The 27,512-nt window shown below is 41.4% G+C and overlaps 1 protein-coding gene across 1 annotated transcript; it reads right to left on the bottom strand.

The window, feature by feature from the left end:
• Positions 1-1,318: 1,318 nt before the first annotated feature.
• On the bottom strand, positions 1,319-25,048 carry STX17 (syntaxin 17). Its single transcript, XM_010157065.1, has 7 exons — positions 24,926-25,048; positions 17,082-17,147; positions 9,821-10,040; positions 4,483-4,601; positions 4,347-4,397; positions 2,217-2,303; positions 1,319-1,558 (listed from the first exon to the last, which is right to left on the bottom strand). The coding sequence occupies exons 1-7, from the start codon at positions 25,046-25,048 to the stop codon at positions 1,319-1,321; spliced, it is 906 nt and encodes a 301-aa protein (XP_010155367.1).
• Between the last annotated feature and the right edge of the window lie 2,464 nt (positions 25,049-27,512).

Here is a 27,512-nt window from a genome sequence, read left to right as displayed (position 1 = left end):
TGTGTGGGAATAAAAACACGTTAACACTCCCATATTTAACAGTGGAAGTTCGGAAGCGAAAGGCTTCGTAAGCAGCAAAACAGGGATGGCAAGAGTAACGGGCATCCGCTCGGAAAGCTAGGGAAAGTGCTAGTGGCATCTCGCCCCGTACGGGCTCCACAGCATGTCCCAAAAATCTTGAAAAGGCGGAAGTGGAAGCTTCAGAACTGTGGAGCGTGCAGGAGGGGCACAGCTGACCCCCTACAAACAGTATCGGGGTCAATGTTCTCACGAGCGTCCCGTCATCTGGGGGCGTCGGCTGACGGTGGCGCCACGTGAAGGGCCCCGCCGCGTCGCCGTCCTCCGAGCTGGTGCCCGACGCCACCCCTGAGGGCCGATGAAGCCTACTGAGAGAGAGGGCCTGCCGCAGCACCGCCTGCCAGGGAAGCCCCGCAGCTCTCCCACCCGAGCGCTGCCGGCCACGACGGGAGACGAGAAGCCGGGGCAACGTCCAGCAGTAAGCGCCGCTGAAGTAAGCCGAGGCTTGTCACTGAGTCCTGCAGGGCATTCCCGGGACAAGCCCAGGAGGTACCAGCCATGGACAGTTCCTGTTCTCCAGCAGCAGTCCTGCAGGGTCGCCGCTTAGGCTGTTCGGTTGATTGTTAACGACGCTTTGACCAGGATGAGGGGTTTACAGGTTAAAAAAAGTACACGAAAAGGGAGAAAAGCTGGTTATGATGCTGATCTGGTTTGGCTGACGGAGGCAGAGGTGGGAGGTACACAGTGGGTTTTTTTTCCCACCTTGGACAACATTTTACCTTTTTCCTATGGCAACTAACGCTTCCCTGTGCATTACTGAACGGGTGCAGTCGGTCAGGCCCTGGGGGTGTTTCGGAATCCAGGTAAACAAAAGTAAATTTAAAGGTGACCATGAAAGACAGAGGGAGTTTATTTCCTTTTCTTTGGAGCCGTAGAATCAAAGCTCCAGCTTCTGGATGGCGTTCATGGGAAAGCTCTCGGGTTTTCCAAACACCTCTCTCTCTCTTGTCTGCAAGACCCTTGGTGCAAATCTGGCATGAAGCACCCGTCACCCACCACGACAGCTGCGCATAGAGCTCCCCTAGGAGTTTGGTAAGTTACCCGTATAGCTTTCAGCGGATGGATGTCACCTACCCTGTCTGAAAAGAGGAATTCCGACATTACCGTTTCAGCCCTCCCGAGCAAGAGCGCTGTTGTCAAAAGTTCACACCCCTCAGCCTTGTATTTGAAGCACAGGGCTGCCAATCCGTCACTGGCATGGCTACTGCACCGTTGTTCCTCGTCAAAAGGAATCTCTACTTCAGCTGGATTTTTTGGCACTTTGGCATGAAAGCTCTGGAGGGCCGGACAACACACGGTCAATCATTTTTTGTTTCCTTCTTTGTATCAATTTTCCACCTGTGAAACCCAAAATCCCACCACCAAGTGCAGCTGCAATTCCTGCCACTTTGAAGCCTGCAAGGAGGCCGATGGGACCCCCCACCACTCCACCAATGACGGCACCTGCCACGGGCAGAGCTGCCAGCTTGTACTTTGCAGCCTGTAAAGGGAGAGAAAAAGGAAAACAAAGAAGGCGTTAGGACACCTGCCTGCGGCGACGCGCCTTCTCCCCTCCTTGCTCTTGGCAGTGGAGCGAACGCTCAGCGGTTAACAAACTTTACAAGTTAGTATTTTGAAATAAGATGATCTCCTGTCCTTCCGCGTCCGAGGGGGCTGGGGTAGGTAGGTTATCTACGGCCTCCTCTCCACTGTTAAATCCAAGGAGAACCTGAGGAAAGGCTCAGACGTTCCGGTAACGTGCCTGAAGCCAGGTTTGTGGCTTATTAGCGACTACCGCTGACCTCTACACGGAACGGGGTTGAAGCTGCAAGTTATCGTCGACCCCCCGTTTTACACGTATTCTCTGGAGCCGGTTGGTGAATGCTCTCGTCTGCACAGGTAAAACCAACGTGGCATCAGAACAGCATTAAAAAGGCAAATAAACAAACCCCAACCTGTATTTCCAAGTAGACTGGATGCCGTAGAAAATTACAAGAGAGATTGATTTTTTTTTCTCCCTGCTACCTGTGGGTCATTTCTTCCTTATTTCCTTAATTGCTGGCTCCCTCAGCATTAAAGACGGCAGATCAATTGGGTTAATACAGAGGATTGCCGGGAGGCAGAGCACCATTGATTCACCAGCGGGAGCAGATCCCTACCTTCCCCAAGTTTTTGGTTCCCTCTTCAACATTCGCAGCAGCACTGTTGACATGGTCTTCAATCCTGTCAATCTTCTCCTGCTGAGACTAGATGCAAAGGAATTATGAGTGAGGTAGCCTGCTGGGAAGCAGCAGTGAGCCAATACACACCATTTTAATGCCTGTAATCAGGGCCCCGCAGCCGCTTTCATCTGCTACACACCGCAGCCCTGCAGCCTTAATGGTGGTTCATTAATGGCATCTGATCAACCGTGCTGAAGCTACAAACTCAACTTCAACAAAATCTTCAGGGTTGAGCCATAATACGGTGTGGGCTTCAGACAGCGCGGCGCGGCCGTTCAAGAAAATGGCCCAAAACGTGTAGTTCCTAAACCTTCACTCTGAATAGATGAACTGGCATTCCAAAGGGAAAAAATAATCCCAGCTTGCCTTTTTGTTTCCTGCCGAGTTTCGCATTCAAAAAAAAAAAAAAATACTCTCTACAGAGCTTTTCTAAGGTCAGGACCAGCTCCCAACACAGAAAGGTGCACCGAGAAATCTAACAATGTGTTTAATTATGGCGTTAGGAACCGCTACCTTAACCTTACAAACAGTGACAGTACTGAAAATGTACTTGCTGTCGCTCCATATTCCACTGCGTGATTTCACAAAACTCTTCCATCCTTTCTCCGAACGCAGTCAGATTCCCCTGCAGCCTCTCTCAGAGAACCGCTGCAGCAGAAGATAAAGGGGTTTGTGGGTTTGTTTGCTCTTACTTTTAATCTCAGCAGTACCCAGGCTGTTTTATGTCACAAAATAATGAGGTGGCTAATGTTCGGCTTCGAATAAAAGGTATTCTGAACTTCCTTCCTCTTTCTAATTCAGAAACTGTTGCACCCACCAGCTCTGGTATCTTCACCTACGATCCACTCCACACACTCAGATACTCCCTGTTGTATCTCATGATGGTTATGTGTAAAATCCAGCAAGTCCTGGGAACGGGAACTCCCCTTTTGAGCCGAAACTGCTAACATTTGGGCTACTGAATAAAAATCATTGCAGTCCCTCTCCAGCCTAAGGAATCTCGGGGGGGGTTTTGTACACGTGAAGCAGCATGCATTCAGCACAAAGGGTTACAGCTATTTTCTCTATCTCAGCTAACCCAACGGCAGGGAGATGAAAGAACCCTCCTAGGAGATGAGAACTGTGGGTTTAAATTCCCTGCGGCTGAGGGAAAACTAACCGCTGGGAAGGGAGCTTGGCCGTTTATGACACGCAACCCTTTGGCAGTTTGTGAGAGCAGAGAAGGGGCGTGCTAAAGGTGAGGGAAACTGGAGATTTTTCTAGTGTCCTGATTAAGCGAGAAAAAGTGTCTGAGAAGACACACCCTGCGCAGCGAAGGCCGTGGGCACCATTAGGAATTGTAACAACGAATGGGACCTGGGTAGAAGCCTGCGGCCAACACTGTAGCAGAGCTTCTGCTGAGGCTCAACGTGTGGGCAAGGGCACAGGCTGGAACATCAGTAGCTGCTCTGGTGACAAGAACTTAGAGGCAATTTCCAGCACTCGTGCTGAAACAGGGGACCACTCCTCGCCACCACATTACTTTGACGGAGCCTGAACCAACAGGAGAGCCACAAAGATACTTGGAAGGAAGAGCTGTTAAGACGGGGCAGCTGAGTGGTTAAACAAACGTTTTTGAACGTTCCTCCTCTGTTGGCACTTGAAAACTGAAAGAAAACCTTTCACCTCACTGCTAGACAGGTTGATGTAAACATTACACGCATCACCTATGACCTTAACGTACGGGCTTCGAAACCATGGGTGTGTTTAGCACAGGTCCCGGGCAGCAGACGGCACCTCCACGCAGGCATCTCAGCTGACTGTGGCCAAAGCGCTCGGCCTCTACTGGCATTTCCCTCGAGTCCCTAAGAGTGACTAGGATTTTGTAGTCCTGAATATTGGACCAAACAAGTTCAGTTAATGTTGTCCTGCTACTCTGCCACTTTGATCAAGGGATGCTAGCTCGGCCCGGGTTCAGATTGTGGGCACTAGTACTGCTCGTCTTTTTTTTCCCCCCAACTAGGAGTTACCCACTCACCCTCTTTGTACAGTACTCCGTCTAGGACAGAACGCAGAATTAATACTTACGCTGACTAACAGAGAAAAATCAGTCACCAACTGGCTCAGCTGAATCAAATCCTACAAATAAAAAACCCAAATGTTACTCTCTAATAGTTACTAAACCCAAGAGGGCCGACGTGGCAGTACGGGAGTTTCAACATACCTCTTCTAAGCTTTCCCAGGACTCAGCCGCGTTTTCTTGCTGAGGTATTTCAGGAAGGCGGGAGCAAATCTGGATTAAGCTTTGGGAGCCGTCCCTCACTTCCGTGTTACGTAAGGTTTCTGAATGGGAAACATGGCGTTTACAAACAGATGCACTAGATCAGAATGCAGGTGACGTGCAGAGCTTCTCAGTGTTTCTCCTCGGTAAACTGACACTTAACCTAACTCAGGCCGAGCAACAGGCCCGAAAATGGTCACACAGGGAGAAGTCTTACTTGCAGCACTAGACACTTTCTTATAAGGAAGTTATTGCCAAAGACACGGATTAATTGCTGCCAGCGCCCTTTCGCAGTCAGCCCTGAGAACGCTATGAAACTATACTCCTGCATTCAAGGGCAGTTCGTAATGTTGTAATTTAGGAGTTAGACAGAGCTAAGACAACTGAACTTGGGACACAGACTTTTCATTTACGTACAACCCCGCCATGGCAGGGGGGCTGGAACTAGATGGCCTTTAAGATCCCTTCCAACCCAAACTATCCTATGATTCTACCACACACAAAACCACTGCGCTTCCCAAACCGAACAGTTACTCATTTTATGATTGATTATTATGCTCCCGCTTTGATTTTCCCGCTCATCCATTTGGGACTGAAAGAAACGGGAGGAAAAAGCTTTCCAAGTGAAAGCAGTGAAAACCAAGTAGCATGCTGCCCAGCATTTAGTGCTGGATCCACCTGGGTAACAGTACTTTTGGGAGGATGGCAAACATTTGCAGCCCCGGGAAGGAGTGAAGGAGATATTCCGGAGTATCTTCCTTTCTAAATCCCCTGGATGGAACGCAGAAGGCATTAGGACAAAGTACGGTGGGAAAAGGGGGAACGAGAGACAGCTAGGTGGCACAGGGAGAGCAGATTTAATGGACACACATACTTCCTCCAGTTAGGGCCCAGACCTGAGCCACTCAGATGTAGTGGAAGTGTGCCTAATTATGGACAAGTAATTATGTGCTAATAAAGAATAGCAACAAACAAGTCTGGCTTGTCATAGCAAGGATTAAGGAAAAGCTTGACAGTGCGGAGGGCAGACTGGAGAACGCATGCACGTAAACCCTGTGCAAAGATCGTGCTAGTTTAGACAACTTCAGTCGTTTTTTTGGACACTGGTGTTTCCTGCCTCGGGAAGGCAGTATCAAGAGAAAGCTGGAGAGGGGGAAGACTGGTTTTGTGTGTCTGATAACATTAGAGTGTAAATACCGCGTTAAGATTTCTTTGGAAGTGATGAAGGTACCCCAGTACTGCAATGGTGTTATGTAACTGTTACTGCTACAGACACCAACAACAGAAAACAAAAATAACCATTTTCAATACAAAGGCAGTGCATGCTTACTCACGGAATTCATTTGAGATAAAATAAACGTGTTACATTTTCATAACATTTGTCCATTTCTCAACATTTTTATTCCACTATCTCAAACTACATTAAGGACCTAATCCTCCTGCTCTCGGATCAGCAGAAGTCTAACATCAGTGAAGCCGATACTCGGCTGTAATTACTAAGCACACAGGGTAGTGGAGTAGCAATGGTGGAGTAAGCGATTTGGGGGTTTATTTTGGGCTTGGGCTTCTTTCTAATTATTTCTATCCCTTTTCCTTTAATAATGCAGACGTGGAAGGCACTTCACCTTCCACAATCATCACCTGTTCTTCCAGAACGTATTTTCAGTCCATAACATCAGATTAATTAATGTTATATACTCAGTTCTGAAATATTCCTTTTCCCTTTTCAATATCATTAATCATATATCCAAATGTGTTTTTTTCCTGATAAACCAATTCTGCTACGTATTCCGATGTTTAACACTGGGTTTGAGTATTTTATTCCATTTCAATCATTCACAGTCTTCAAAATCAAGTTTCTTCTGCTTAGAAAAGCATACTCTTCCCTAATCAGCCACATGCATGCTCAGTTGGATGAATTAAAACATTTGTAATGCAGAAGCAAAAACACAGCTCACTAAGCGAAATTGCCTCCTCACAAATTATGTTCCTTATTCCATTCTGTCCTTAAAAATCTATGATGACCTCCTGTAGAAAAGCACATTCTTCAACATACAAGAATGACACTGAAGTTTTGCAAGACACGCATTCAAGAGAATTTAAAATTATAAGTGGGCTTATGCTATCTTCATTTTCTAATAAATAACAGTCAGTGGGGACAAAATCCTCAAGAAAATTCTTTGCTCACTTCCAAAAAAGTGAAGAATAAGACAGGTAAGAGAAGGTAAAGTCACATTTGGGCTGAAAGTACAAGTAAGAAATTTATATTCAGTAGTTCATGTTTTATCAAGTCTAACCAATTTTAATACAAGGGAGAATGGAAGTGGCTCCACGGGATCACTTCCAGCCTCTCCACAGAAATGCAGTCACACAAAACACCTCTGCAGCCTTCACAGAGCAGCTTCACACCTCATTACGTGCAAGATAAAAATCTAACGCGCCGGAAGATTCAATATGTTGGTTAAAAGATCTCCGCAGTTTTAAGAGCGGAGTCTCACCTTCTGTTAATATTTGTTCAAAATGCAATTAAATTCCATTTCTATTGGACCCGAGCCAAGGCTGGCGAAGGGGGGAAGGGCCCACATCATTTCCCTGACTGTGCTTTCTAAATGGGCGATTGGAATCTGTAAACTCCTTCCTTCCCTACCAGAGGGGAAGCCACACGTTCACTACAAAGAACGGGCATACTGAAGCTCCTTTGATTAAGATCAGCAGCCAAGGTTTGCTTTCAGGGCTGCAGGCACAAAAGAAGAGGCTGATACATTGCCTCTGTGTTAACAATTCAACCGAGCTGCTTTCAATGTCAGGCAAACCTGGGGAGGGGGGGGGAAATCCTGTTTAATTGTATTTAGTTGCCTGCCTGCCTGTATGTTTCCCTGCAAGGGGGTGAATCACTGCCTGCGTTCTTCAGCAGACTTGCAGGACCGCGTCATTCCAGTAATATTTTTCTGTTCTTCTCATCCCAATCTTTCTGATCAATTGCTTGCCCTTCTGAAGTGCTGTTACACTCAACGTCCTCCACACTTTAAAGGTGTTTCAGATGAAAAAAAGCAGTTCTGTTCTTTGAAAGTAAAACTCCAGTTCCCGTCTAACACCTGTGTAACTGTTGGAAAAGCAATCAGCCAAGACAAGGCCTCTCCAACGAAAGACCAGAATGTATTGAGGACAACAGCAGAGAGTTACCAGAAGAAGAGAGATTTCACATTTAATTCTGAGCGTAACGGAGAAGAGCTCACCAAGAGCCTGAAAGTAGTGGCTACTATGGCTGAAGGGCATCACTGAAGACGAGAGTTCACTATTCTAAGACTCAGAGTAGAAGACTAAAGACAGGGAGCTCCCCCCCAGAAGAGATACTGACACATTTGGGAAACTGGTTAATAGAAACTACTGCAGCGATGGCGTTCCTAAAGGATAAAGGACTGCAGAAAAGCTGGCAGACACTGAAGGTGACAGCAAATTGTCCTGAGGCAGAGGAAATGTTTACGGATTCAGCAAGACCACTTTAATGCCCTGGATATCAAGAATTTGACATGCAGTTGAGTACAAGGAACAATGTAAGTACAGAAAGTTACTATTATAAAGACTAGGACACAAAAATAAATTGCAACTACCATGGGGCATGAATGGTCCCAAACAAGTTTTTATGAACGCTTTTCAATTTAGAGAAAGACAAAGGAAGTGTAAGTGCACTGCCAGGTAAAAAGAGAAAATACCAGGCAAGTCCAAGAAAGATTCAGCCCTTTGTACAAACGGGTGGCTGTAATCAGGTATTTGATGCAATTAGTTTAAACAAGAAAGAGAAAAAGAAGATAGGCTGAAGCAGAAAGAGAACAGGTTAAACATGTTTGGATGAGCTAGATCTATTCCAGACCTGAGGGTTTGATGAAATTCACTCTTGAACATTTAAGAAACCACCTCTGAAAGTTCAAGCACCTTTCTGAGAACTTGAGACAGGGGGTCCCAGAGGACTGCAAGGGAAGAGATTCAGTTAGTGGCATGGTAAGAAGATAGGAATCTTTTACAATGAGGGCGGTGAAGCACCGTAACAGGTTGCCCAGAGAAGCTGTGGATGCCCCATCCCTGGAAGTGTTCAGGACCAGGCTGGATGAGGCTTTGAGCAACCTGGTCTAGTGGAAGGTGTCCCTGCCCATGGCAGGGGGGTTGGAACTGGATGGTCTTTAAGGTCCCTTCCAACCCGAACTGTTCTATGGTTCTGTATTTGATATATCTTGACATTCATAAGGTTTTCTGGTACGACTGCTCATGACACTCTCAAAAGCAACTCCAGTCTTCCAAATCTACTTTTCTCCCTGTTGGACCATTAGACTCACCAGCTTGTTAACCACACTTGGAAGAGCCCTTGTAGTTCTCAATACATAGCAACAAGAAGGGTCCTGAAATCGCATTTGGTGGCAGGTTCTTCTACAGTGCCATCAACTGAGAATACTCTCTCAGTTTTAGACACATGAAATTCCCACACCATTTTAAACAATACTGCCACTGCAGCAATCAAACTAATTACTATTATGTGGAAGGATTTAATCCTGATGTAACCAACTTTCCCACAGATCACGAGCAGAAAACATTAGCCGGTACCAGGGCATCATAAGGGCTTTTCCCAAAGACAGAATGGTAGAACAAGTCATGAAAGCCATTTCGGAGGGAGATAAGGGAAAACCAGCAAACATGTCTGACTTGCAGCATGCTATAGTGTGTTTTTGAAATCTCTTATTTAAATGGATTTATACTGTTTTCTGCTTTCTTGTCAGTTACCGAGATAAAATGCTACAGGAACAGATGCTCTCCTTTATACTGAGACTTGCTCCTCTTTTCCAGGTATTTCAGCAGTGATATATTATAATATCTGTCAAATAGAAATGGTTTTCTTCTTGATGTTGCAAGCACCAATTCAATGAAAACAGCCCATATGATTACACACACACAATCAAGTGATTTTCAGGGCTGGAGGAAAGAAGTCAAGCTACTGTGAAACATGAATGTAAATGTTCTTCATAGGAATAATGTTCTATTTCAAGATCCAAGGCTACAGGATCTTTTTCATGGAAGGCCACAACTATGTCATTTCTTAAGATACTTTAATTAGAGCATTCTCCACTTACCAAAACTCAGTCATGGGTCATGAGAAAATGGAAAGAAAATCTACTTCCTGATTAACTATTATTCTTCCACTGAAATGTCATTTACTCGTTATGCCGGTCAGAAAATGTGGAATGGATACAGCAGTATAGATACCAGAGATACAGAAATGAAATTCTACTACCTCCTCCTACAGTTGCGGATCTGGTTAAAGAGGCATCCTCCTGTCCGCCGAGTTGCTTTTTAAGTTCTTCAGCAGATTCAGAATGGAGCTGCAGGAAGTCTTTTATGGCAAATGAAGCTTCCTCTTTAACTGGATTTATCATTCTCTGCAGAACTGGGATGTCTTGCTGTCGGACTCGCAGGCAGAGCTTCTCCATCTCTCTCATATTGGCTCGCAGTTGCTGTAACAGTTTTAAGAGTTATTTTGTAGCTTGCTGCATCAGAGCACCAGACCCCTTCTGTGTTTGGGAAGCAACTGTCATCTTGACTGTCTTTAAATAACCGTAAAATGTGCCGTTTCTATGTTTTAATAAACTATGACCAAAAAAAACCCCACCCTCGGAAGTCAGCTTTTAAGCAATTCCCATGTTCCAGGTCAGCTCTCCGCTACACCCCGTTTTGTTTCCAGACTACACTGTCTGACAGCAGCTGGTTCGCCTGTCAAAGATGCTCCCAACTGCTATAAAAGCCCGTTCCGACGACGACGGAATGAATCCTTCCTTTGAACGCATCCTGGCTCTCCCAGACTCTGTCATTTTGTGACCCAGGGCTACTCCCTGGTCCTTTGGTACTGCTCCTGCAGGAGGGCAACCCCATAAAAACACAGCGCCCTGCAGGGAAGGGACTTGTGCCCACTTAAAGAAGCTCAACCCAGAGAGGATCCCCTCCGAGTACATCACCCACCTCCCACGCCTCCCAGGTGGGCTGACAGTCCTGTAGCTGACGGAGACACTGTTCTCTGGTAAACTAATTTACCTGCAGTACCAGCCAGCCACAAAACAAGGGAGAAACACTTCTGAAGCCATCCCCATCAACACTTTGATTCTTCTTCTTGTCAGTTTATACTCTATTCACTTCTCCAAGTAAAGAAGTCAGTTTGCTTCATTCTGGGTTTCAATTAAAGTACTGAACTAATTAATTCACTGTGTAATCACTGAAGTTATTTCAGTGTCTGTGATCAATTTAGGCCTTTGCCAAAACATTTACACAGGTTGCAACAAGTTAAAAGAATATCCACGTAAAATAAGGGATTCCTTCCCAGTATTTTCTGGTTTTTATAATGAGCAACTGTGGTGACCAGGGCACTTCAGGATACAATCATTCACAACCCCCCCGCTACCCCAAAACTCTAATTTTTACTTTGCAAAGACAACTTTGGGGGCAAAGGAGACAGATTACTTTTTTTCTGCAATATTTATATTCTTTTTTTTCAGAATAAGGAGGAATATATTTGTTTGATTGGAATATGAAATATAATGAAGTACAGAAATATTTCTTTAGTTATAAGACTTTTGAGAAGATATAAACTATTCACAGCTAGCAAGAAGACTCTGTGTGCAGGCATCTCCTGTGAGATAAATTTCCATCTACAGCAAAGATAGGGGCTTTTTTTCTTGCCTAGGCTTTTAAAATCTAAAAATGCACACAACTTTCCTTTTTCTACAAATGAAAAGAAGAAATTTATAGTTTAAATTATACCACTCATTGTTTTAGGACAGAGTTTTTATCTAATTATAAAAAAAATAAAGCTGTAATAAAAATAACATTCATTGCACTACATTATAAGATGATATAATAAATTATATTATTTATTTCACTATTTACCAATTGTTTTGAACATTCTTCTCACAGCAGAACAAGGAAATTGATTAACACCAGTGAGGGGTTAGAAAAAGAAAGGTTTTCTTCAGTAATACAAACCAGGTACAGGTAATGTCTTAGAACAGCAATATTACTTACCTGGAAAAGCAGGAATTAGATGTAATTTATTTAATTTATACACACTAGTAGAATTAATTTTTTTTAACATGTATGAAAAAACAGTAGAAATGTAATTAGAGAAGAAGGAAATTAATTCAACAACAAATTGTAGTAACACTGCACGAGCCGTATCAGGCAACCAAAGAACAGAGGTAGGGACACAAAGTCTGAGCCTCATTTTTCTATAGTGTCCACTGTCCATCCAGTGGTGGATTCACTATATTATGGGAATAAATAGAATGGATTTTTTTTCCCAGACAAATAAATGAGAAGTGGCATGGTTTTCACAAGTACTGCAAAAAATCTACACCCAAAATTGAAAGAAACTAAGTCATACACAATGAACCTGCACTGCTTTTCCATTATTTTCAAAATCTTTACAAACACATTCAATTAAAAAAAAAATACAAATTTTTACATTGTTTTCTGATATAAAAAGAGACATATGAGCCGAAGGACAGCTTCATTTAAACTTTTTTTTAAAACACTGTTGCTGAAAATGACTGCATGCATCTCCCCATTAAGCTTACCTTACTACTCAGCACACAGTTCTAAGTAAGAGAAGGAATTATTATAAGTATTCAGTTTTCAGAATTACCTTTAAAAACACAAAGTATCTTCCCATATTCTGCTCCTCCTAAGTGGTTTATGAACAGGAGTTCCTCTGTGGATGACTTGGTCATGTGAGAAAAGTGACAGACTCCCTCAGGGAGTTTTATCTGAAAATTGTTGTTAACAAATAAACCTTATTTATACAAAAGAGTAGAAATTATTTTTTTCTTTTGTTTACAGTATTTGTTTTTCAGAGCAGTAATTTTTCTTTACTTATAGTGACTGCTGAATTTTCAAACCTGATTCAAAACAGGGTCTGTGTTTCCATGGCCTTACTGTAGGCTGCCTTAAAATATCATCATCTCCTCGCACTCAAAACTGTAACTCGGGAACCACCAGTGTTGTACCAGCAACACGCCTCTTGTAGGAAATAATGGAATTCCTGTTCAACAGCAGGCAAACGCACGCAGCCACCCGCGCTACCATGCCATGGCAGAGAGCTTGGGCTACGCTGCCGCAGCACTCTGTTGACGAAGGACACGTAACACCACAAGGAAAAGAAGAGACGGTAACAAAGAGCGTAACACAGAGCTTCGGTGCTTGGCCCAACATGAGGTCCCCGGGCACCAGGATAAACACCAGGCCCGCATGGCTCCACCTTGTACAAATGTCAAAGGGCTGATGATCTCAAAACCCTTGACCAAAACCCTTGAAAAGGCAGCAGTGACTTGAGCGGTAGAATTATTTCCATGGAACCTGTGATTTGGAGATATCTGAAGTTCTACCTAAGGCCCCCAGCAACAGCTACCCAAAAATCACAGTGTAAGTACCCAGTTCAGCCAGGCATCCTTGGCAAGGGTGATGTTCCCAGAGCCCTCAAACTCCAGCACTCACACCATTCTCCACTAGCCCACGCTGCTCCTAACGCTACCAGTTAACTGAACCATGGTGGTCACGCCGTTATCGTGCCTGGCCTGCATCAGGAACAGTGTGGCCAGCAGGACTAGGGCAGTGATCATCCTCCTGTAACTCAGCACTGGTGAGGCCACACTGCAATAAAGACACTGAGGTGCTGCAGCATGTCCAGAGAAGGGCAACAGAGCTGGGGAAGGGTCTGGAGCACAAGTCCTGTGAGGAGCAGCTGAGGGAACTGGGGGTGTTCAGCCTGGAGAAGAGGAGGCTCAGGGGAGACCTTATCTCTCTCTACAACTGCCTGAAAGGAGGTTGTAGCCAGGTGGGTGTCGGTCTCTTCTCCCAAGTGACAAGTGATAGAATGAGAGGAAGTGGCCTCAAGTGGCATCAGGGGAGGTTTAGATTGGATATTAGGAAGCATTTCTTCACTGACGGGGTGGTCAGGCACTGGAACAGGCTGCCCTGGGAAGTGGTTGAGCGACCATCCCTGGCGCTATTTAAGAGACATATGGATGTGGTGCTCAGGGACATGGTTTAGTGGTGGACTGGGCAGTGCTGGGTTAACAGTTGGACCTGATGATCTTTAAGATCTTTTCCAACCTAAAGATTCTGAATCTGTGATTACACTCAGTCTCTGCCACCATCATTCTCTTTTTCTTCCTGGATGTATCTTTAACTGCAATGTCATATACATTTTCCAATATAGCCTACACTTCAGACTCTTTATGCTGCAATAGCACATGGATGACACAGGATCTTTCATGTCCAACTAATCAGCCCGTTTTTCTCTTCATCTCCTGTCTTCCGTGCGTTAAACTGCCAATTCTCCCTCCCTTCCGCTGCAATAGCACATGGATGACACAGGTTCTTTCATGTCCAACTAATCAGCCCCTTTTTCTCTTCATCCCCTGTCTTCCATGCGTTAAACACTGCCAATTCTCCCTCCCTTCCACATGTTACTGTTTTAAATTAAGAAGTAAATAGCGCCTCCCACCACCTTAAACCCTCTCAGACATAAATACGATTTTTAAGAAAGTATTGCAGTAGCTTAGCTAAGAAAATGTAATCTTGCCTTCACTTAGCTCCTCTGGACTTTGTTCAAAGTAATGTAATAAAGGAGATACGTGACATATTTCTTGGCACAGGTCAAAGAAAATCTGAGTTTAAGGATATATTTACCCTACAGATGACCACAGGCTACAACAGTGAGCAGATGCTACACAGCCCTGCACTGGTACCATGAACAACCTCCTGCAGAAATAAAGACCTCTCACCCGCCCTGCTGCTCATGCTCTCCCAGTATACTGCCTAGTATTCCAGAAAGATACTCAGAAGAGAACTGACTGAAAACCATCTTTTACTTGTAAACCGTTTTCAGGTGAAATGGAAATCATGAAAGTAAAAAAGGAACAAAAAATAAATTTACATTTTTCGAGTAGCTTTCCACATTAAAGCAAGACAGTGGAGAAATTACATCTGTGTAGGTATTTTCTGCAGAACAGAGTCTCCTTTTGCAGGCTGAATATAGACTGAAGCCAGATCATTCATCAAGAGTTATTCTTCCTTTTTTTTTTTGTTCAATGCCTTATATCCTCTCTAGTGACTGCAGCATTCTACTACCCCTCACTATGAATATGATCAAAACAGTCCTTAGCTGTTACAACAAAATACTGCCATCTCATTAACTTAAATCTTGCAATAATTAACTAATTATATGGTATAGTCAGCATACATGGAGCCAAGCCTAGAAAAACTGCATATTTATTCAGGCCTTAACATTTTAAGCAGCCCACAGACCATCCCCAAAAATGAAAATCCACAAGAGCACATTCGTGAAAACTAATACACAGTATGCAAGAGCTATTTTCTCAGGATTTTTGAAAGGGTATCATCATGCCCTATAAAAAATTTTCCTTGGTTTCTTCACTTCCCCTTTTTGGCAGTTTTTAATGTGGCATCCAGTCACCAGAAAGAAGAGGTATACGTTTATGCTCATCTATACTTCTATTATAATTTTGACCATCATCAAAAGTACAACAGAAGTAATTATTCTGGGTAAACTGAGAATTCAGAAAAATGGCTAATTATGTGCACATGGATTAAATGTAGAGTGGCTGTGCATATATTTGTGTAAAACCTGTGGCGGATGCCTTGGGTCAATATTGACTTAGGGATTCCTAATGTATTTTTACAACATCTAATTCTGAGAGCAAAGTGTGTGCTGCAGAGAACATTTGGTATCACAATAATTAATCTGATTTCTTCACAAACAAACAGATCGCAAGTCCTTTGGTAAACATTTAAACAGCTTACAGCAAACACATTCTACATGTCATATAATTTATTCTCAAGTACTTCAAACTCCTAACTATTTAATTAAAACAAAGAGCTAGTCTACTCTTCTTGCAGGGACCCTAACTCTGCTCTCTGGCTATCAGAATGGAAACCACTTTAATGCATAACTTGCAACCACATCTAAAAGCAGTAAGTAGTAAATAAAATATAAGAAGAATTATTTTGGCTGAAAGTGAAAATGGCAGGCCTTAGGTTCAAGACAAATATGTTTCAAGGGACAAATACAAGGTTTTATTACTAAAGCACTTCTGTATTTAAAAATATTCAACATGATTACTTTTTCTCTAATTATTGATATTTTTTGTCTTGCTAAACAAATGCTACTGATAATAAGAAGTTCCAAGAGAAGCCTTTCCTCCCCTCAGAACTGAGAACAGATCAGAGCACAGACATAAGCAAACACACGCTTACTACACCCCACCTGGTAGAATGCCACTGTTTTAAAAGGATTTCCACATTTGGAAGACTCCTTTGATATTCCTAATAAACTTACTTTATATGCAAAATTCAAAAATGCTTTGTGAAGTATCAAAATAAACATTAAAACCTCCAAACAACAGAAAAATCAAGTGGATGTCTCATACAACTTCTTAGAATCTGCACTAAAAAAGCTCATTAACACCATCCATTCCTCAAAAAAAGCTAGGTAACTCCAGCTCTGCCTACTGTCTAACACTGTTGTTCAATCAGGATTAGGTTCTTCTGAGGATTTTGGGTTTTTTTCATTTTTAGTTTGGTCTGATTTGCACAGGAGTCAGTAAGGCACTGAAACAAACAAGGGAATTTACAGTATTAGAATTATAAAATACCGTGGTTTAGGACTGTGCTACGCCTGCTGGCAAAGCCTGCTTGTCCAGATGCACCGGAGGTCACAAGAAGTTTGTTCTAGTAACGAAGTCACGTCCCTCCTCTGAACAACACCTACAAAACAACCCAAGGTGCCTCTCCTGCTGGCAAAGATACGACAGTCCCCCAAATTTTTCCAGTACAGTATGTTATAACCACTAGCTGCTGTATCTGTGCCAGCAAACTTTGCAGTGCAGAGCTGGTCTTTCAGTTTTTCTGTATTGATCCTCTCCGGCTGCGCGGTGTTTAGCAGTGTGAAGGCTGATGTTTGGCATTACCTTTTGCAGCGTTTTCATCAAGACATGCATTTTTGTAGATACGGATGGGAGAATACCCATGTGCTGAGTTATGGGTGACTATGCATGAAGTCACTGATGATGCCATGCTGACAAATGCGTCTGGTATTTCCTCCTTTGATGATATTACGCATCTAATGAGATCTGCACACCGAAGCAGTATTCCAGATGTTCTGTGTTCAGGCTGAAACCATGCTTTAAAATTAACATTAAATTATCCCTTACTGCAATTCCTGTCTTCTAATGTAGTAATGTAAGAAGACTGTTTGCAAAAGACCAGAGTATCCAAACTTCTGTTTTTTCAAGAAACTTGACATTGTTCTGGCTGTATTTGTTTCACAGGACACAACTAGGAAATCTCTACCTATTGAATGAGATAAAGCAATACCATCCATGTACTTATCAAATCCATCTGTCACTGTGAAGATCCATCCCTGAGATAACCAGTACTATGTATGCAGTTTAATTCCATTAATATCACAGTCATTTTAATATCCTTACCTGAACTGTTCGTCCTGCATTGATGTGCTCTTCGTGCAATCTGTCCCAGAGCCTGCATCTTTGATACTAAAATAAAGGATAAATACACCATATAATTGCTATTTTTACCAACTAGCTATGCAGGAAAAAAAGAAGCTTCAGTAAACAATCACTTTAATTTTCCAAAATTGACAGTAAAGAAGCTGAGTCATAAGCATTCCCATTGCAAAATTAGAGAGGTAAACAGCAATGTGTTTGGTTAATAATTTTGTACAGTGTATTTTCCTGACCTGCAGATAACTAGGGTTTCAGCATCAGTTTTTAACCACAAAGAGATATTGCAGCATCCTGGTACTGCTGTGGCATAAATGACTTGGTGGTCAGTAAAATGAAGGGCAGGAGGAGGAAAAGGGAATGGATAAGCAGTACTGGTCATAAAGGACAACAAAAAGAATTGCATCCATTACACAACACTACTGTCTACGTGTACACGTAGTATATCTATATAGGTACAAATACAGTTACAAGAACCATTAGGGCAGATTTTGTCACCAGAATGAGGCTCCACTAACTTCAGTGGGAAACTCTCCATCCAGCAGTTCCCATAGGACAGAGACCACAGCAGTTATTCCATTAGCAGAGAGCAAGTTTCGCATAAGAACTACAAATCATCACATATAAACCTTAGCATCATTATAATCTATCCAACCCTGCTACTGCCAGTTGACATAAATAATACAGAGACATTACCATGAAAAAGAGTAGTAAATAGAAGCTGTGATCCCTGCAATATGTGCTGAAACCATCAAAAATGCATTTACAATATTATCTGATAGCAGAACATTAATAACAAGACAAAATATTTACCATGATCGGTGAGGTATTTTTATGTAAAGCTTAATTCCTCAATTTCGAAGTATGCTTTTGTTATCAGCAAAAAACTTACTCTACAGCCTACATCTTTCCTTAATTCTTTTCACAATTTTAGAGGCCGCAGGAATAAAGACCACAAGTTACTCAGCTTTGTAAAACACAAGGAGAAATCCGAAGTTACGTCTTATTTTTGGAGAAAAAGGTTCTTTTATGTTAGGATTTTGTAGTGCTACGGAAGAGAAAAGGTTTAGTGTTCAATTAAGTCAGATTAAAGTGATTTTTCTAGGAAACTAGCAACTTCTGCATAAATTACTGTGCCATTAAAATTACTGCTCTTGTTCTGTAAAATGGATACAAAAATCTGAATCAACAGGAGATCACAAAAATCTGTATCAACGGTAGATCTTCCAATTCAATCATCCCTGAAAGAGTACTGTAACAGGAACTTCTGAGCATGGAACAGAAAGGGTTTGGGGAAAAATTACCTTTTCCATTTCAGGTGACAGTAATATATTGTCCACATACAGGATAATAACAAAACCTGTTTTCCAGTTAACAACAACAACAAGAATTCCTCAGGAAACCTCTACTGCCCTTTGTAATTTCACCAAGAAAGGCTCAGCACATTTATCTGCTTTAGTAGTTTGGTTACTTTGCTTTGAAATTCCGAGTATGCCAGTGATGACCTCAAAGAATCCAATGACTTAATACAACCAGTGCAATGACATTCATGTCATTCTTCCTTGATGACTCCTCTTTGTCCCCCAACACCAAGTAGGCTGTACTCCTAGACAATGTTCACTCTGGGGGACTCAAGGACAGCAAACATTGAGGAGAGCTGTTATTGCCATTATTTATCATTACAAGTATGTGTAAAACTAAGGGAGACCCATGAAGTAAAAATACCTACAGAATCCTAACCTGTTATAGTGGGTCTGGTCCAGAGGGTGGTGAGGCACTGGAACAGGTTGCCCAGAGAAGCTGTGGATGCCCCATCCCTGGAAGTGTTCAAGGCCAGGCTGGATGAGGCTTTGAGCAACCTGGTCTAGTGGAAGGTGTCCCTGCCCATGGCAGGGGGGTTGGAACTAGATGGCCTTTATGGTCCCTTCCAACCCAAACCACTCTTATGTTTCCATGAGTCTGTAATATTTAAAGATAATTGGGCTATAGCCAAGTAGTTTGTATTGAACATCAGAAATAAAAAAAACCCATAGTTACTCTTAAACAACCTCTTTTCCTTTATGTCCCATTTTCTTCTACAAACTCTCTTCAGATAGAAACCTTCGTGGTTACGCTTTGGATTCCTTCCATTTCTCCTTTAAAGTATCCAGTGGGCATGGAGAAAACTCAAAGCTTTTGATAATACTCTCTGCATTAATTTCTGTAGCAGGCAGCGGTCATCAACGTTTCTAAAAGCTCTGAAATAAACATCTTGTACAAATGTATACATTCTGACAAAGAATGCTGTGAAACTCAGATATCTGAATTTTTCATTTTGTGTCAGCATTATGTATCTTCCCACCACAACACTGGTAAAAAGTGTTTTGCAAACATCCTTTAACTTTGGCAAAGTCATGGGAAATGAAATTAAAACTGAGAGCAACACAGAAGAGGGTGCCCTGTCTTACAGCACTTTTTAAGGGTTGTTGCTTATCACCAACAAAGTTTAGGCAGCATACCAGAATCTCCACCTTCCTGTAGTATCATGACAATTGCTTTCATCTAACAGAGGCTAACGAAAAGTTGTAACTCTTTTGGATAAGCATGCATTTTATTCGCTGTTTTGGAGTGAAAGACCACACAATCCACAGAATAAGCTTTAGAAAACAAGAACTCTTTAGGGAAAACAACAACAAAACAAAGTGTAGAGTACTGATTTCTTAAGGATGTGATTTTTAAGTATTCAGAATCTGTCATATGAAAAGTTGGACTCTCAAATAGTTAAGAAGTGATGCTGTGACGATGGATTTATGGTAGCCAGTTCCTCTGAAAAGGTGTACTCAAGGTCACATTTCATTATATATTGATTTTATAGTTTCTTCAAACAGTGATTTAGTAGATTAATTGTTTGGACTATCTCTGGAACCTAAGGTTTAAATCAATATTCATGAAATGAGGTTAGAGATATTGGCTTCATCATAAGTAAATAATGTTGCTGCTCTAAGCAATTTGACATAATTAGTGATTTTTGCTTAAAAGTAGCCTGTAAAATAAACAGACCAGATTCTACAAAATTATCTTTTTACCTCTAGGGATGTTTGGTTTCTATGGCTGAAAGCTGATTTTACAAGAAGTGTTTTAGAGGAAACCATTTAAGCTGCTGATGCCGACTGTAACACATTTCGTTATGGCTAAAATGCCATATAAGAGATAAAAATGTAAATGATCATCGAGGTATTTTAACCAAACTATTGCTAGTGATCTGATAACCTAAAGCGCTCTAGAGTGACGGATTTCAAATTCAGATTTGCCATATTTTTATTCTCACCTTCTCACAAATCTAACAACAGAGTAAACTTTGCAATATTTGTAGTTCTTAGAGCCAGGAAAAAAAAACCAAACCAAAACACTTTCAAATTTTCAGAACATTACATCGAGTGTGGACTTTTTAAAGAATCTGGCATTTAGTGACTATTTTTATACTCAGATGTATTACTTCTCATAAATATTTATGTCCTATTTTTTGGCAATACACAGAAGTTCTGAAGCCTCAGTACTGCTGAATACCTTCTGGTAGAGTTACCAATTGTTTATTTGAAGGTTTTATCCACAGTTACTTGTTCCTAATAATTCTGTTAATTACTAATTCAAATATCAAATCTGCCAGGACTTACACTGTCTAGGCATGCAGAAATTTTTAATTAATAGTATTCTGAAATCAGAAAGACAAACCTGTACTAAACGTTGCTACCACTTCTTGCTTTCATTAAAGCGCTGTTCTAGAGCAAACCCAGTTAACACTTTAATGAACTATGTTTACAATTACTTAAGGATTTTTCCGATATGCAAATTTTATTATGTTGACTAAACAGATCATTCACATTGACACCAACAACCTGGAAATCTCAAGAACTGTCCAAACCAGATACTTCTGGATTGCATCAGATTTTTACATTCAAAATATAAAAGCCAACTCAATAAAGCATCCTGGTATTTCAATGTGATCATTGAGTGCCATCACAGAAACACTGCAGTTTGTACTGCCTGTAATTAAACTCTGGCTAAGCATGAGTTCCTCTGACAATGCTTTGAACAAAGTGTTAAATCAGAACTAACCTAAAGACTCATTTTATCCTGAGTGCTAGTGTTTTCTTCATTTTCTTCTAGACACAGAAAACTATCCTTACAGTGATCTCCCCTCCTGTCTGCAAAACAGGAATGCTTGACTCATTTGAGTTCCTGGGCCAATAAAGACTTCAGCTGACCAATGTGTGGCTGAATGAAGTGGAATGTATTTCATCCCTTCCCTGACCATTGTAATACTACCCAAGCTACATACAGCGTAATTATTCTTCGTCTAAATATGTAAATGATTTTCAGCAGCACGTGGCTGCTTCTTCACTGACTGGTCTTCTTCACTGACCAGGTTCTGCAAAGCATAGCAGTTCCTGAGATCATCTCTCACACTGGTAAGTACTACACAGGGTAATAACTCATCGTGTCTCCGTTTCCCGTTGCAGCACCCGATGTCTTTTGAAAAGGTTTTTATATAAGCTAAATTAAGGGGGTTTGATATATATGGACAATACTGAGCAAAGAAATCTATTTAGCTATACAAAGTAATACTTTAAAAAAAAGAAAAATAAACATCAAGCAGCGTAACAGTTACGCTCATCCCCTCCATCCTCTCTCGTTAATGATTACCTTACACACATCAAAAACTTATCTTTACCGTCAAAGTGCAACAAAATCGTTCGTGCAACACTAATGTGCCCTGCTAATCCCTTTTCCATGCTGTACTGGCAGGTCAGCTTCCCCCCTCCCATCACCAGACTACCTTTGTCCAGTAACTACCCGTGTGCTCCTCAGGCAAAGCTGTAGCTTCTATGCCAGCCTTTCATGCATATTTATTAACTGCATCCCTTCATTTCCAGATGCCTTCCTCAAGACACTGAGGAACAGCACACCCCACTGCTCCACACTCATTGATGCTGTTGGTGTTAACTGAAGTGCTGCACTGAAGAGAGAATTTTTAACATAATTTTAATATAAGCCAAATGTGGATCAAAAACTACCTCTCTGCAACCGAGCCATCCCGCTTGTTGGATTATGACAAGCACATGTTGCTTCCATGCACAGTTGTGCAGCTTCTGGTTGAAGAAAGAAGGGAACAACCTAGCTATCAAGACTGCCTATATTTGAATGAAACAGCTTGCATGCAAAAGCTATTATTACAATGCTCTCCCCTAGGCACCTCTGAATCCTGTCCTATTCCCCATTATCCTTCGCTAGTCGCCCTTAGATAGTGGCCACGGCTCTGTGGCCAAGGCTAGGTGAGGGCCATGCACACTGGGAGACGTACACACTGATCCCTGGAGGCTGTACCCCTCTGCAGGGCAATTTAACAGTCAAGGATCCTTGTTCCCCCATCATCTCACCCAAGAGCAAGCTAATAGTGACTCCTCTCTATGCTGGCTACAACGCGAAGTAACTCCATCAACTGCTCTTTATGGCAGAAGCTGGAGAACAGAAAGCTGCTCCTGGCTGCTAGAGTACAGGCCTGCTGCAAACAGGATGGTTCCAAGGCAAAAAAATGCTCAATCAGCTGCATCTAGGTAATGTAATGAATTATACAAATTTGGCATAACAAAGAGTAAACAACATGCTGTGACTGAAAAAATAGGTCATCACATTCAGAAATTATTGCTTCAGGCAAATATTATCCCAATACGCTTCTCAGTTTGTGAATAGCGCAGTTCACATCCTTATTGTATCCTTATTACACCCTTACCAGGAAAGAGTCAAACAATTACCTCCCATCTTTTTTCTCTTTTCCTTTACCTCAGTCTTCCTCTCGTGCCATGGCCAGCCACCATTTCTGCACTTTCACCTCCCATCTGAAGTAGTTCTTCACAAGCTCCCTCCATCCAATTTTTCATCTTTTAATTACATAAGCCAGGAAGATGTGCCTCTTGCCCACAAGTAAGCGAAAGTAAAGAGGATGAGACAGTGGAAACAGAGAAAAATCATCTCCCTGTTTTGATTCTCAGATTCAGGACCAATTAGCAACTCCAGGAATGACTTCTGCTAATTTCTAAGCACAGGAGCATGCCTTCGTGTTGGGTAAATACTTAGCAATCTTCAGTTGGTGAGGTCCAACCAGTATCTGCTGAGTACCTGCAAACCCCTTATTTTTCAGAATTGTACCTCTTGGCCAAAAACCAGCAGATTTTGAGAAGCACAGAAAAATGTACAGTCCAAAGACCACCCCACAAAAATATCTCAAGTGTTCCAACACGTGACTGCTTTGAAAAGAAATGATCACTAAATTATCATTATCAACCACTTAACATCATCACTTACACTAAGCACTTTTTATTAAAGCAGATTACTGTCACTTGAACACATTATTTCCTGACAATGTTCTCAGAAACAAAGACATGGATTTATTTTCCTTCCTCCCTCACCCCCAAACTACTCAAGGCATCAACCTTTGGATGAAAATTTCATCCAAAACATTACCCACTCGGCAAAATTACAGTAAAGTTATGGTAAAACCTGTGAGCAACTAACAACGGCAAAACGCAAACCAGTTTCAACAACACATTATATTCACACTTCGGACCAGACCTTTCAGGAAATCAAAGTCACGTTCACCTGTTTTCTTCCAATTTCTCTATTTCTTGCCAGGATGTTAAAACAAATGTAGATGGCTGTCCTATGCCACCCAGATTTACAGATACACTTGATTTTATACACAGTGAATAGGTCTAGTCAAATTAGTACAAAGTATGATTTTTCAGAAACGTGCAATAGTACAGACACTCGCTGTCACTGATTTTTCTGTGGTGGTAAGTATAAACTGTTCTTAAAAAAATACATCTTGTATGGCCATTTAAAAACTTCCACTGCAACGTGGATGACTGTGTTGCTGAGCCATTCTCGTCCTTTTTTTTTTTATGGGTGTCGTGTTTTTGTAAATCTCTTACCACCTTCCTCAACAAAACAATTTCTCTGTTTCCACAGGCTATATCTATACTAATAAACAGAGATTGAGAATGTTTCAAGTCTGAAATTTGATCATCTGTGCTGTTAAATTGTTGGAAGTGTCCCTCTCCGTGCCAAACACATAAAAGAGTCCTCACATAAAGAGCTCCTGAGAAGGGCTAAGGAGTTACAAACACAGAGCAGAGGCTATTCCCCAGCAGCAATGTGGATACAGCCACCCTGTTTTGCACAATATGAGGATTTGATAATATGGACACAGGCCATTTCATTTCAGACAGCTGTCCTGGGCATGTTTATTTTACCAGTACAGGCACTGCCCAAGTGTATACAAGAATTTAACTTGGAAGCATATTCAGTTTCACTGTCAAGTGTGAGCTAATGTCAACAAGAAGCATATAAACATGTTACAATTTTGATACAATTCTTTTTCTACTTACTTAAATAATTCAATTTCTCTATTTCCCTCAACTCAGTTTAAAAATATAAAGAAAGAAAGATAGGTATAAACAGTAAGTTACTCAGAACAGCTGGCAGCAAACCACTGTGACTTAAAAATGAAGATAAAAATATTAGGCTGCTTTCCTTAAAATAACTTTTTAACAGAAAACACTAATGTTTCTCACCCTGTAGAACTGCCTAGATAGTACAAGTGTAAAAGCCTTTGTACACCCTGAACTATCAGACAATACAGAAGTTTCAATTTTAGCCAGATTTGAAGTAAAGCACTTCATAATCAACTTCTCACTGAAATCTCTGTATAATCGTCCACTGTGAATGCTTCTGTAATGTAAAAAGAACTACATTAGTAAAAAGAGAACACTAACCTTTTCAATATTTATTTGGTGTTTCCTTAACCTTTCCAAATCTGTTGGAATTGCCACTTTAACAAATTTCTGGATGGCCGGTTCAATTCGTCGGAGTTTAACTTTTTCATCATCTTCAGACATCCTAAAAGCAGCTTTCAAGTCAACAGCTGTCCAGTATCCCTTCACCAAGGTAGGAACCCCTAAAAACCAAAGAATCAAGGACTTAGTAAAATGCAGTAATTCAAAATGACTTTTTAAAAAAAAGAAAAATAAGGTAAATCAGTCTTTCCAATAACCACATCTATTCCAAATCCCCATTTCAGCAGTATTAGCTACTTAAAATCTGGATAGTCTATCTGCATTTAAATGTATTATTTCCATTTATTTGCAGGCTTTGGGGATAATTTTCCATAGATAAAACTTAACACTTGGAAAAAAAAAAGCTACATGATGAAGGCAGATGCAAACATGCTTTGCAGCATAATGATAGATGGAAACCTTTGAAAATAACTTTCCAGTAATTAGATGCTTTGCTTGATCAGAGTTCAATTTTGCCAATTTACATTCTGAATCATCTTAGAAATTATAAAACATGTCCTGAAAAGACACCAAAATACAATGAATTTTGGAACTCCTCTTCCTAGAAAGGTTAAGAGCTCCTGAATCAAGATTTGCACTCTAAGTTGCATTTGTCCACTCTGAAAATGACTCAGGCATCACCTAACAAGGGTGTTCAAACACATTGCTGAAATATCTATAGGACTGGTACATAAGCAGCCTGAATTCTGTTCTCTGCATGCCCATAAAGCATAACTTTGAAGTTTCACTTCTCTCAAAGAAAGGTATGTAGAACTGTATGTAACTGCATTTATCTACAGAGCATATGAGTAATACAAAGCAATTTGATTTTGCTGAATGCACACAAGGGGCAAGAAAAAGTTATCGTAAGATAATTTTGTAGTTCTAATAGTGCATAAACAGAGGTTATTTAAATGAGATTTTTCTCTCTGCATACTCCTTATTTAACAAAACCCAAGAAGTTGAACTGCAGACCCGCATGAAAAAGTTTTGTCACAAATGTCAGTGAAACGACGCGTGCAAACTTAGTTCTACAGCACCTGTACTACAACAGCAACTGCATCAGAAGGCATTCCCTGATTTTCCTCTTCCAGTAACCAAACTACTTTGAATTAATTAAACCAGCATAATCTTCCTGGCACAGATTAAGCACAACAGAATGCAACAGGTGAAAAAATTTTCCCATTTTTCACACAGCCAAACAATGAAATTAGGCATTATTTTTCTCACATCTAACTGCGGTGTGAAAGTGCGGAGGGAAAGCTCTGAGGTTCTTCTGAGACCTGTGATCCCTCCAGGCAGAGAGAACCTGAAGGCAGGCACCAGCTGATGGCACTGGGTCTTCGGCTGAACAGCCCACAGTCAGTCCCAGCTCTCACTCGTAGGCTGCAGGGAGGGTATGTCCACATCTCCCTGGACTCCAAAGGAGCCAAGTGGTAGGCAGCCTGCATCAGGCCAGTGAGAAAGCTCAAAGTGCTTCTGGCAAAGGGAAGCTGGGTTTCTACAGGGAAACAGTCCCAGATTATTCACCTTTTCCCACACAGCTGCAAATAAAGCAATGGAGTGATTTTCTGAAGAAGAGAATGCTAAGAGAAGAGTCTCCTTTATCTACCCCATCCAACAAAGAAACTGGTAACTGTGGAAAACAGCATTTCCTGAGAGTACAAGCTAGGGGAAGTCAGTCTTCAAGGTTTCACTGCAGTTACCACTGATACACCTTTTCCTTTTTCAGAACCACAGAAGGAAATTATTTCATCAACTGACTTTGCAGTCATTGCCAAGTCATCCCTGCTTCAAATAACAGAGCTATACTATCAAGCAGTCTTACAAATCCCTTTCTAACCCAAAACACTTAATATTAATAGGTTTTTGTCCAAATCTCCAAATAAGTATGCATTGGGTGGTCACGCATTTTTCAGCATGTAAAAAGAACTTTAATCCTTTTGTGTTGATTTACTCTACGATTCTAAAAACAGTAGCTTAAATGTAAGATGATAAAAAATACACTGGTTCTTTTATTATACCTTTGTCACCACGGTCCCTAACACTTTCGAAAGAGCCACTTGTATCTCACAGTTGAACTCTAATTTTGAGTCTAGACCAGATTTTTTTTCCAGTGAGCAAAAGACAGAAAGCATCGAACTCCAAACTGCAGTACTTCCTCTTCAAATACACTTTAATTTCCTGACAGCTTATACACTAATCCACGAGTTTATGAGCTAGAATTAATTAAAAATGGGTTCCTTAAAGATATTTAGCAGCCATGTCATGCTTTTAATACTGAATCATCTTGAAGAAGCGATGACACAAACTCTTCAAACTTATCATACAACGTGAACTCACAGAAACCCACAGCCCATCTTGGTACAAATACAGCAGAATTAATGTAACCACCAGCCATATGCCATGTGTAGGTAATATGAATAAGCAACAGTTTTAAATTCAAAGATTTGGCTGCATGCAGAGCTCTGGATAGTCACTTTCTTTTCCTTAAAAATTCCCAGAAGGTAAACCAGATTTCATGACA

Source organism: Eurypyga helias, unplaced genomic scaffold (assembly GCF_000690775.1).
Source record: "Eurypyga helias isolate BGI_N326 unplaced genomic scaffold, ASM69077v1 scaffold13168, whole genome shotgun sequence".
Classification (NCBI taxonomy): domain Eukaryota; kingdom Metazoa; phylum Chordata; class Aves; order Eurypygiformes; family Eurypygidae; genus Eurypyga; species Eurypyga helias.
The sequence above is the reverse complement of the archived record's forward strand: the minus strand, read 5'-3'. Positions and strand labels throughout refer to the sequence as shown.